This window comes from Pseudonaja textilis, chromosome 13 (assembly GCF_049901715.1).
Source record: "Pseudonaja textilis isolate UNSWEBS1 chromosome 13, rPseTex1.2, whole genome shotgun sequence".
In the NCBI taxonomy this organism is placed as follows: domain Eukaryota; kingdom Metazoa; phylum Chordata; class Lepidosauria; order Squamata; family Elapidae; genus Pseudonaja; species Pseudonaja textilis.
Genome location: NC_142002.1, coordinates 6695611 through 6707896, shown reverse-complemented (window position 1 = coordinate 6707896; position 12286 = coordinate 6695611). Strand labels below are relative to the sequence as shown.

Sequence of the window (12286 nt, the reverse complement as noted above, 5' to 3'; positions counted from 1 at the left end):
TTTTTTCCCCCATCTAAGATTACTTGTTCATTAAAGGTGGCTTCTTCTTTGTCGCAATCTTCTTGTTCTGCAGGCATTTCTTATTGTTTCTCATAATTCCAAATCTCCATTTCTAAAAACTGAAATATGAAGCCAAAAGAACCTCTCCCTTCTTGTGCATCTTCTTTGTACTTTTTAAGTTCCATTTTCAGTTCTCCTAAGAGTGGAGCCATTTTAAACAGTTTTAAACAACCACCCAATTGATTTTAGTCATTCAAAACAATAACCAAGAATCCAGAAATCATCAAGTAATCCAGATAGTCCCGAGTTATATCGTCTTATTTCTTTTTTGATTTTCTCTTCCTGGGGTTTTTGTTACAATATTTCAGTTAGAATCTATCTTTTGGAAGTCTTGTTGAGATTTTGCTATAAGTTCTTTTTTAATTCCAGGCAGTCTCCTACCTTCCAGATCCTGCCCTTTTATTCTTCTCTCTCCTTTCCTGTTTTCAAAAGCTTTTAATTATCCAGAAATCTTTATTATCCCTTTGACTTATTTCAGCATTAAATGCCTATTGATGTCAAAGTGGATTTTTTTCCAATTTCTTGCTTAAGTCTCTTAGCTGTCAGTATAGGAAAAGGAGAAAACCAAATCTTTTCCCTTTTCTCTCTCCTTCGCAGCTTAAAAATCTTCTTAGGGAACAATGTTATTGTTTTTTAACAGTTTCAATTCCAGGGTACCTTATTTGTTGCTTTTGCTGTTTGACCCGGTCAACCAAAACTTTCTCTTCTTATCTTCCTCCTGCACATTCTTTTCCGGTTGAGTTCTTCTTTGTGGTGGCCATTTCTGACCACCACTGCAACCGCCTTCAGGAAAGGGAATAATGGCCAGCTGGGAAGGAGAGATGTGGCTCTCCTCAACCCTGCAGGCAGTCTCCCCCCTCTTCACCACCTCTACGGGGTGGCTTACCCCCGAAACCAGGGGCTCGGGGCGCTCCAGCGGCGCGCACGGATCAAAGCCTCGCAGAGACGAAGTTTCGGTCTGTCGCTGAAGAAGCTCAAACCAGAAGTCACTATTATCTTTAATCTTTTTAATATGGCCTTTCTTATTTAATAATCCGTTATTAAAGTAACATAAAATTCTATAACCCAGCCCAGTATTTCACAATAAAATTGCAATATATTGCTACAATAAAGAAACCTGACTGGAGAGCTCTTCAGCTTTTAGTGTTTCTTTGAAAATGAATTAAAATTTGACAACACCTCCCAGGCATATATAGTATAATCTATGCAATATAAAATTATAGAAAAGAATGCTTTTACAGTTTACAAATATACCCACAGTTAAAATTGATAATTAAATGGTATGTATCATTAAACTGCTTCTCTGATTAAAAAAAAAAACAGGCTCCTGAAAGCAATTTGTGCTAAGGACCAGAACAAAATATCAGCATCACATAGACACACATTTGTCTGAATAGCTTATCTCTAGCAATCAAAAAACAGGTTAAATCAAAGCGACTTCAAAAGCTGTTTTATCCATTTGTTGGGAAAAGATTTCTCATGTCATGAAGTTCCAAATGAAATGGCTGTTTCTTAAGCTGTGTTGTTTAGACATAGCATATGGCACCTTTTACTACTCTGTGGTTGATATTAATAGTGATGGATTGTTTCTCGGGGTGGGCGGGTGTAGATACATTATTCTACAAACACAGAATGAAGGTATCTCAAATGAAGGCATATATACCAATTCCAGAATAATGTTGCAGGATCCTTGTGCTGTGGCGGCACAGTGGTTAGACTGCAGTACTACAGGCTATTTCTGCTGACTGCGATTTGGCAGTTCGAGTCTCACCAGGCTCAAGGTCGACTCAGCCTTCCCTCCTTCTGAGGTGGGTAAAAGGAGGACCCAGATTGTTGGGGGCAAGAAGCTGACTATGTATATACGTCTAAGTGCTATTGCTATCTGGGTCTCTCACTAGGACCACAGGTTTTGTTTTGCGAACTTTTGGACTCGTGCAGGAGCCCATCCACAAGGAGCTTCTCTCTAGTGGTGTGCGTGTGCTGGAGAGAGGTTCCCTGAGGATGGAGTCCAGCATGAGTCTTGGAAAACTAAACTTTGGGTCCTGGTAACCCACCCAGATTAGATCCTGCAAGGAAAATATTTTCTGTTAATGTAAAATAGATGTATTAATTCTAGCTGATTCCTTATTAGAGGCTTGTTTTGGTTTAACTACAATTTCCCTCATTTTACCAACATATTTCTACATCTATTATCAAACTCCAGTGGCATAATTGCCCCGGGAGGGAAGTCTAGGGGGATATATATGAGCCAGACTGACCTTGCCTGAACTATCTATTTATCGAGCTAGGTCTTTTTCATACGAAATGGCTGAAAACTGTTGCTGCTGCTTTAGGTTCCAAGCAAAGACACAGATATAACCAAGTAAAACATATCAGTACAAAACATCTTTTTACACAGGTAGTCCTCAACTTAAACCATCCATTTAATGGGTCATAAAATGGGGCATGAAACAATTGTCTTGCTCAGTAATAGAAATTTGGGGCTCAGTTTGAGTACTATCTCAATTTGCCAGTTTATCTTCAAGTAAGTACTTCATTTCACCTGATTTTAAAATTATTTTTCTTCCTCAAACCTTACAATCACAATTAACTCCTTTACTCCATTCGCGAGACTGATGTAAATGTTTATGCTGATTGTTCTGAGGGCAAAGACGGCTGGCAGGGTACCAGGGCCTGAGCACTTGTTTAAAGCAAATTAAAATTACCCTTCATCCAAATGATCAAGGAATAATATAACCTTCCAGGCGGCAAGGTGAACGATGAGAGCTGTGGATTGGCAATAGCTGGGGAGGGATAGGAGGAGTACGTGCTCCCTACTCCTGTTTTAGGCTTCATCATAAATAAAAAGTAAAAGCATTTCATACCATGAAGTGGATTTTAAGCATTATTTACTATCAGGGTAACATTCAGATAGGATCAATAGCTAAATGGAACCGGGAAATGGATGTCTGAGTATAGAGTGGGATTCCTTTTCCTTTTGTGGTATTATTATCGTTATTTTACACAGCAACCATATGAAAGGCTGGGTTAGTTCTCTATAATATTAGAACCAATTTGTCTTTCGAATGTGGCAGTGCCTCCTTCCTTTCCTACCCAACTCACTCCCAACAGCTAGATGCCAGTGATGTTGCCAGTTCATTGGTTGCCAGTTTTGTTCTGGGTCCAACTTTAACTATTTAAAAGGGGAAGAACTGCACTTTTAACGAGCTACAGAAGCTAGTAGAATTATCAGTCCGATTCAGAAGCGTCACTGGCTAATGAATAGTGCAACTAAGAACTCACAACAGACTCCCATAAAGAGCATTCTCTTCTTCTCCTTCTTTGATCGCTGTGATTTTTCAGATTAGCATAAAGTTCAGCTCTGTAGTGTCTGGAATGTTATTTAAATTTTAAGCTACAATTTTGAACCCAACAGGAAGTGATAGCTTGTGCAATATGGATAGTAAAAGAAACGTGAGCATATAGGCCTGATACGTCTTCCTGATCTGTATCATGGCCACCTTCATCATGTTGCCTGGTTGTCATATCATACCAACCCAAAATTTATGTTCAGACTTTGCTGAATAAAACATTTCATGGCAAATCATCATTGATGTAATTGTAATCCAGGGTATAGCGCAAACAATAATGGCTGGATTCATGCTAAACTCAAACCAGCCATGCTGAGACTTAACAACATGTATTAACACAGCCACTATCTTCTGCAAAAGACTATAGCAACTGTAGATGCTCTGACTGAAATCTCACCTTAGTTACACAAGGATTAAACTACCTAAAATAAACTATTACCCCCCCATGTCTAATTCCTATCTGAGAATAATTCTACTATATATTTAAAGTTGTTGTAAAAATTACCCAAAGCATATGCAAATATTCAAGGCCTGATTGCTTTTGATGCTTGAATTAACAAATCATTGCATAACCATTTAATGAAGTACAGCTTCGGATATCCATAAGGCTCAGATCCAAAACTTTAGTAAAATCAACCAGTTTTATAAAATGCCGGAACAAGCGTTACAGAATTCCATTTCCCACATCGGATGGGTCAAACATAACCTCAGTTTTTTACACACACACACACACACACACACACACACATATATATATTTCAAAGGACTTCCAACCCTATACATGACCTACAGTAAATACACTGAAAGGCCCATTTCTGAATATCAATGGCAGGAAGGATCAACCTCCTTCCCAGGAGAGATTCTACGCTCTTCATTCCGGGCTAGCTGATCATTCACCACCAAGGGATACTAGGAGTAGGCAAGTAATATTGGCAGCAGGTGTTCGTGCCATCTTCCGGTAATTGGAGAATTGGAACACAGATGCCTCCACTCTGACTGAAGCAAACAGCACACCTCCCCACTGTCAACAAAGTATCAAGGGAAAAAATGATCACCCTTCCAAGTCAAGCTCACATGAAAGCTCACAGATTCTCTGTTTCCCTTTGCTGATCACTGCTCTCCTTAATTCATATGGACAAAGTTATGCATCCCGTACCGTGACAAAAACAAAAAGAGCCACCGGCCCACAAGAAGCACTAAAACTATCAAAATGAAGATGGGGCAAAGTCTTACAAAAGTCAGTGGGCTAAATTTTAAGCTACCTATTTTCTACACACAGATATTTATTTGGGCTCAGGTACCCAAAAACTTGCAAGTCCAAGGCAATCTATATATGTAAAGCCTGCAAACTTGAAGTTTGGCACATACGTTCTTCTTGGCTTCTAGGTACTCACTAAGAAAGGATTTTTCGAAATGACCATCAGAGCATTAGTATTTCTGATGCTAAGGAGTTCTACCCTACCTGAAAAGAAATCTGTTCCAAATGCAAAACACAAGCAGAGGAGAGGAGTTTCAGTTTCAGTTTTGGTTTCACAGCAGCAACCAGCTTTAGTACAGAACAGTTGAGCTAAGCCACACCCAGGCTCCTTGCTGTCTCCTTCTTGCTCACACAGCAAAGACTCTTTCAGTTTCCATGTTTCAGTTTCCAAACAGCCCTCTACTCTTTCACACACTGAGAGGATGCTAGCCAGATGAATACCAAGGGATCCTGATAGGCAGAGGCAGAATCTTTTCCCATTATTTTCCTCCCCCAAAACTAAGCCCGACCACATAGTTTCGTAGCGAAGCACAGGTATCGAGCTAGTCCTAGAATAAGCAAAGGTCTTCACAGGAAAGAAGCAATTCTGTTGTCTGTTAAAGATTTGCTTTCTTTAAAAAGCATGCAAGTACCAGGTAACCGATTAGGCCTTTTGTGATAGTGAAAATACGAAGTTTTTAAAACTTACCCACTGGACTAGAGCCAGTTCCATTTGGCACTGAGAGATCGGTGGTAGTCAACATCCCACCTAGTTAAAGAATGGGAAAAAAATATGTATTACATTCCATCTTATATACCGAACGAGGGTAGCACAAGGTGGAATTTGTTGGAAAGAGTTTATAGACTTCTAGAATAAGTCTTACCTGCGCTACCTGTACTTGGGGGTCTCTGAGGACCTCCAGGTGATACATTTCGATGCAATGAAGCTTGAGGAGGAGTTAGCAGTGTGGGATCTGTCAAGGTAGAGCTTGCTGCCAAGGCTGAGGATACAAGAGAGCTCCCAGGGCTACTATAGTTTAGAGAATTGGGGCTGGATACAGGAACAGTGACCGACATTGAGAAGTTCTGCGGAGGCAACCCAGGCTGGAAATGGGGAGGGGGAGGGGAATTAAGTGAGAAAGAAAAGTTGTAATCAAGTGTTAAAATACTAGCTTTGATATTTATAAAATGCACAGATTATAATTATTGTTTAACGCAAAGTATTGGCATCTGTCACAGACTACTCAAACGTTTCAAAATTAGTTAAGAGCTTTTTACTTCCGTCAAATTCATCAGTTTAGAAATGGCTTATTCAACATTGCAAGTAGGACATGAAATAGGTTAATTGATATTCACATGTTACATTCAAGCAAATGTTCAATGAAAACATATTGGCTTAAAAAGACAAAAAAGAACCCACAAACAGTAAGTTATACTGCTACGATCAGAAATACCATGCGGATAAAAGTAGGCTATTCATAAAAATTCTCTAATATTTTTTTTTAACAGTGGAACATAAATTTGATTTCATACATTGAAAGTTTAAAAGTTGCTGGAGGCTAATAAACTGTTAGTGTGTGTTATGATATTGTAACAGTATTTGTGTGTGTGTGTGAGAGAGCGAGAGCGGGAGGGGGGGAGAGCAAACATTAGCTTGTGGAAGGAATGTATTTGAAAGAATGTTACACTAAAGTCATCTACACATAGATAAAGTTTATAAGCTCCTCTATTTATAATGCTCCCTTATGGCTTTCAAATTCTTCCTCAAAACTCATCTTTTGCATGAAGCTTTTAGTCCTTTTAGTTTATATATTTTGCTCTAAGTGCAGACAAGCATATAACAATCAAGTTTCCCATATTTTTCCTATGCTATATGGGATTTTGGCATTTTAAGGCTCTTAGGACAGCCATTTTTCTTCCTGTAGTCTGTTAGGTGTTATGCATTTGAAAGGTACCATGTATAATGATGAAACTAACTAACTAATGATTTAATAGGTACAATTTGGATAATTACGTAAGTACATGAATACGGAATTTACCCTACAAGGTGCATTAGAGATCCTCCTCCTCTGTTAACAGTTTTGTCAGTTTTATTGATTGACTGATCATATTTGTACAGCCAACCATCTCACCAAAAGCAGCCCACCAAAGTGACTAAGAACAGACCTGTGACATCATGTTTTTAAACACACATATTTTACGAAGTGACACTCCTTAACGTAAACAGTTCCTTAAACTAAAACAGTATTATGGATGCTCTCTTGGGAAGAAAAAAAGAAGAAGAGAGAATTGGTTTTCATCCGTCTATGGCTTCAGATTCACCAGGAGATGCCACAAAGGTTTACCTATTTCTAAGTTCTCATGAGGACTGGAAGCTTCTTACTGAAATGTACAATTAATTTCCTTAGTCTCTAACAGGCTTTCCTTGCTGAATTCTGCACCAAAGAAGATGTGCCACTCAGTGGTGCATTTCAAAAATTGTTACCACCAGTTTTGGTGGGTATGGCTTGGTGAGCGCACTTTGCACACACGCATACACTTTGCGCACACCGCCAAACATGCACTGTGCGCAGGCGCAGGGGCGCTTTGATTCACCCCCTGCAATCCTGCACTCTCCCTGCAGCTGCGTTTCGAAAGCAGGACATCAAGGTTAGTATGGGAGCCCAGGTGGGCAGGCCCAACACAGAGTGTCGGAGAGAGCCAGTTCTGTCTCTGCTGCTCATCGCCGCTACCGGCCCAGCAGAACCGGGCCGAATCAGTAGGATGCCACCCCTGGTAACCACTCAAACTGCATCACTCAGCAGAATTTACATCAATAGGATTAGGGTGATAACCATTCAAGGTTTCTACCTCGGATGGACACACTTGAACAGGTACTTCTGCTTTTCAAGCCGAAATAGCCACAGAAGGTGGTATCACAAATTCTTCTCATGCACGTAACAAGAGCACAAGGCATACCACAGTACTCACTGCGATTTTATGATTCCGCATCATATTATCAAACTCTTCATTAATTTTTTTATATTTTTCTTCTGTATGTGGCGTGAGCACATAGGAAGTGTCAGGGTCTGGGCTGTCGCACCCTCTGTTTTCCTTCTTGTTCAGAGCCTAAATAATGAAGTTAATAAAAAGAATCAACAAATAAAAAGTAGGAGCCAAGAGAAGTACTTACAGGGCCTCGCTTGAAAATAAAATCACTATCTTCACTTAGTTTGCTGAATCTGTCATCCGAGAGAGGGCTGTGCTCAAAGTAATCGTCAGGATCGGGGCTCTCACAACCATTAAGGCCTTTCTTTCTTAAAGTCTGAAATACAATTGGAAAATTCACACACACAGGAAATACTACACTTGCCATCTTGTTGTCATTTCAACTGCAAAGCTGCATTAAGACGGCACCGACTGTTGCACAGCGACTGCTGAACAGCCAATACTGATTTCTTAACACACTACAACTTTTCAACATTTGCAACAGAAGTATAATTCCCCATCTCCTTGTGTAATCACCCCAATTTTTTTTTTCAAATTTCCGACATGCTTTACACACAAAAAAAAGTTTAAACTCATTTAATGGGAAATTAGGAGTAATGCATTTCATTAGTAGTAGTGGTATTAATCTGTGATTTAAATCACCAATGAGCGGTGAGCGTTTCCAGGTGTTCCCTATGCAACTGAACCCATGTCCTAGAACAAGAGTGGGCAGGAGATTGCCTGCCCTCTACCAGGCAGGTACACGAAGGATCATTGTGCTTTCTGTGCTATGATTTTAGCTTCAGGAGATCTCAAGCATCAAACAGCTTGTTACAAGACATTCTGTGTTGCTTTTCCCTCTGCTTTTGTTTATTTTAATGCCAAATAAGTCTGAGAACTGGAATGGAAAAACAGCAAGAGAAATGAGGCCCTTAACCCCCCCCTACCTGCTGTTCACCTCACCATTCATAATGCAAACTCTTAGAGAAATGGAACAAGCTATTCTTCTTAATAGGTAAATGAGGCTTCTCCTCACTTCTGAATAGGTAAATGGGTGATTTCTGAGCTATAATACACTCAATAGAAAGAATGAAGCAGCTTAAACTCCACGTTCTTTCTCCGTGTAAGCCTCTATAGTTTGCAAGTCTACAGAATCACTATTATACTGGCCATTCAAACATTTGTAATAATCTTTTCATTAAAATTATGTATGTTCTCATACACTAAAGGTAGATTCTGTCCCACATTCTCCACAATGTCCTGCAAAATGCAATTGTTCCTCAGAAGACAATCATTGTGAAAAGGCAGTTGTCAGCTTGGAAATCACTTTCTAAGCACTGGTTAAAAGCTTGTTGCCAGAAGAGCTACAAGCTTAACATCTCAAAGATATGACAGTACATTCTGATCTCAGACCTCTTTTTTTTGTCCTGTTCCATGAGTCCAGCAACTTAGTTTACAAACTAAAATGCATTATCAAATGCATTTCATTACAAGTACAAAGAGGAGTCTGAAAGGAACACAGTATGTTCATTCTATTCACCTTTAAGAAGGAAACCTCAATCTTTTTTATTTTGAAAGGTACACACAGTGTGCTTGCACATTCAAGACAAAGTTTTTGGGACACTGCTAGCAGAAAAATTTCCATTTTTTTTACATTTTAGAGCAAAACCCATAGCTCTCATTTCATTATAGCTTGAAATTCTTACCAATAATATAGCAGGGATTAAATATCTTGACTTTAACAAAAATCTTCAATTTTGTTGAAACAAATTTAAAACTATTAAAATAGTTTTAAAATCTAAAAAGAGTGTGTGTGTGTGTGTGTGTAAATAATACCCCTGCTTCATAACCTTATGGTACTTCTTCAAGACAAGGACAAGTAAAACAACAAAACCCTATTCGCTTTGTGGGACTGTTGCACTTCCATAACAACTTTTAAACTTTAGAAGCTACAGTACATTTAAGCAACATTTGGCTTGGGTTGTTTTTGTTCCCCACCCTCAGCAGCATCAAAGTGCTCTCAGCATTTCACATAACACAATCAAATTCATGTAAAGATCAGAAGGCACCCGTTAGGAAATAATTCCTTCTCGGGTTACTTGGCATAATATTCTGCCCCTCTCCCCCGCCCCTTCTCAGTGCCTTGAACTCCCACTAAATCAGCCCACATTGAGAAAACAGGTGTAGCTTTCACCAACACCTGTCACAGTACTTATCTTGACTGTCTAACCAATCAGGTGGATACTTATATGGCCTTAACCATACATGGTCCTGCAGTCTAAGACTCTGAAAGCTGCTAGCCCTCCCAAACCTCCAACAAGGGTAGGCTGCCAGTCTTTTACTCTGTGATATCAGCAGGGAAAATGCTAACACTACAGTCTGGATTACATTTAACCTTTGCAAATTATTGAATACTATAAATAGACTCAGAAAGCTTCTGGCATTCATAAAGGAATGAATACATTTTGCCCAACATGACCTGACGCTCCAAAACTGCATACTGAGAAAAAGGAAGTTATTGATGTTACAGACTGCAAATAAGTTTTTCTTTTTTAAAAAAAAAAACAAAGTTTATACAAGGCAGAGTTTATATACTACTGCTGTAACACTGCCACTGCGTTCTTCATTATTCCCCAAGACACATTCCAATCTCATAGTATTGCATGCAATACATGACTGCCCTAGAATCTAGAGGTATTGTGAATTGAGAAATTCACCAATTTGGCTGAAGCATAATTTCTGAACAAAAGATAATTGCCTTCTTTTAACAGTTGTTTTCAGAAGAAAATTAACCCTTAACTCAGTAGGAAAGGAAAAATCTTATTTATCTTCCACTTCTGAATCTGGGCACTTTCCTTTCCAGTCAGGTTCTGGGGTGTCTTAGATACTAATTTTGTGATATTTAAAAGTTTGCTCTTCTAATCTCTTTCACAAAGCTGTCCTGGAGGCTTAATTCAGATAGAAATGTCACATTTTATCACTATTGAGTAATGTAAGAGCAAAACTGTTACTCCTATATGTCAACGGAAAGCAATGGGACAGCTAACATCTAGAAGCAAAATCCAACAGAATGTGAGAGATAAGGCAGACCAGTTCTCTCTAAGGCAATTTGTCAGAGATAACAGATTCTCATCTGTAACAGAGAAGGGTCCTATTTCCTGGGAAGCAGCCTACTTGCACTCCTTTTCAAGTTTTCTTCTCTCTTAAAGAAAACACAGTGTAATAACTAGGTGAATGAATGTCTCTTTTTGCCAGTCTCGATAGAATGACAAGTTATCCCAACCATTTCTCAGCTAAGCACAGAAAAATGACCTTCCTATGAAATGCTATACTGTGTCAGGGACACTTACAAGTAATTAAGATTTGTTATCAGAATGGATTTACTGCCCAAGGAAGGCCTATATATGCCATGCCAGAGCCCTTCCCTCGACTCATAAAGCAAGAAACAGATTCTTTGGGGGAATATTTTCTTAAATTGCATCATTAAAGTTAGTCCTGCTAATGCTGCTTCCAAACACTTTCAAATACACAGAATTAGCCACTAGCCTCACACCACTGTATAATTTCAAGGGCTTCCAAGCCCAGTGTAAGATCAGAACTGGTGTTCAAGCTCAAATAATGTAACACTGATTACAGATGAATTGGTTAACAGCTTAGTAGGTTCATAAGCCTGATGAGGTCCCACTCAACCACATATTGCTCCAACCTTATACTTCCTCCAAGAAACCAGAAGATAACGGCCATATCAATATGTGTCTCACAGAATGTTATCATTTTAATAGGATCATTTAATGGGATCCCCAGGTCACAAGAAACAACAAAGAGCACCAGGATTCCACATTCCAAATGACCATTTCACAAACTCATATACTGTCACTAAATGCTTCGTTTCTCATAAACTCTCACATTGTTACATGAAAAAAGCTAGTTGAAAAGTAATTAGCACAGTGCTTTCTCGACTCCTAATAAGTAAAGGCAATTAAAATTCTATTTGATTAAACTGTAGTGATTTTAACTTTTACTATTGCTTTGTTTTTATATCTAATTGCAAGTCATAATATCTGCATCACTCGTTTGGGGTTATAAAATTAAGATGGTTATTTTTATTTAACTGCATACCTAAAGTAATAACGGAGGTTTCTCATTTTCAATTTCATGAATAGAGTGATACATAGTATTTTTCAGCAATATATGTTACATGAAATGTTCTTTTCTTTCAATGTGTAATTTCCATGGTTCTTCATGTAGTGATACTAATGAAATCTGCACACACCTAATAAAAACAAGCCCTTCTAATACTTTTTAAGTAGAGGATATTCCTTCCACCTCTTTATACTTTAGACAATCCACTATATCCATATCAATCCAGATTAATACTGTGTGCAGGAGACACTGTGCTCTTTATTGGTATATGCAATGTTAAAAAATTGGGTAGCTAAATCCCAGCATTGCTTCATGTTTTTTAATCCTTAAACAGTGGTGTGTCTAGCCACCCTGTTGCCTTTTTCTGGGGAACTGGAAGGGAAACCCAAAATGCAAGATTTGTTTTCCTCTTTTGTAATCTCTTAGGACATAAGTAAAAATCCTGGTCCAACTTCTGCCAACCTCTCTACCAGGATGCCATTGTTTGGATGCCTGCAATCTCATCAGATATAAAACTCAGTGGCTATTT

At 38.8% G+C, this 12286-nt stretch overlaps 1 protein-coding gene across 9 annotated transcripts in view; it reads right to left on the bottom strand.

Annotated features, from left to right (window-relative positions):
• MEF2A (myocyte enhancer factor 2A) overlaps positions 1–12286 on the bottom strand; it is a 79063-nt gene that overhangs the window by 26371 nt on the left and 40406 nt on the right. For 5 of the 9 annotated variants that reach the window (XM_087941320.1, XM_026709305.2, XM_026709307.2 and 2 more), the window contains exons 4-6: positions 7618–7755; positions 5532–5751; positions 5357–5416 (exon numbers count right to left, since the gene is read on the bottom strand). In XM_087941320.1, the coding sequence (XP_087797446.1) occupies positions 5357–5416; positions 5532–5751; positions 7618–7755 (418 nt within the window). Of the gene's footprint in view, positions 1–5356; positions 5417–5531; positions 5752–7617; positions 7756–7819; positions 7952–12286 lie in introns of all 9 variants that reach the window. The other 4 variants (XM_087941323.1, XM_026709306.2, XM_026709308.2 and 1 more) reach the window with 1 other exon arrangement.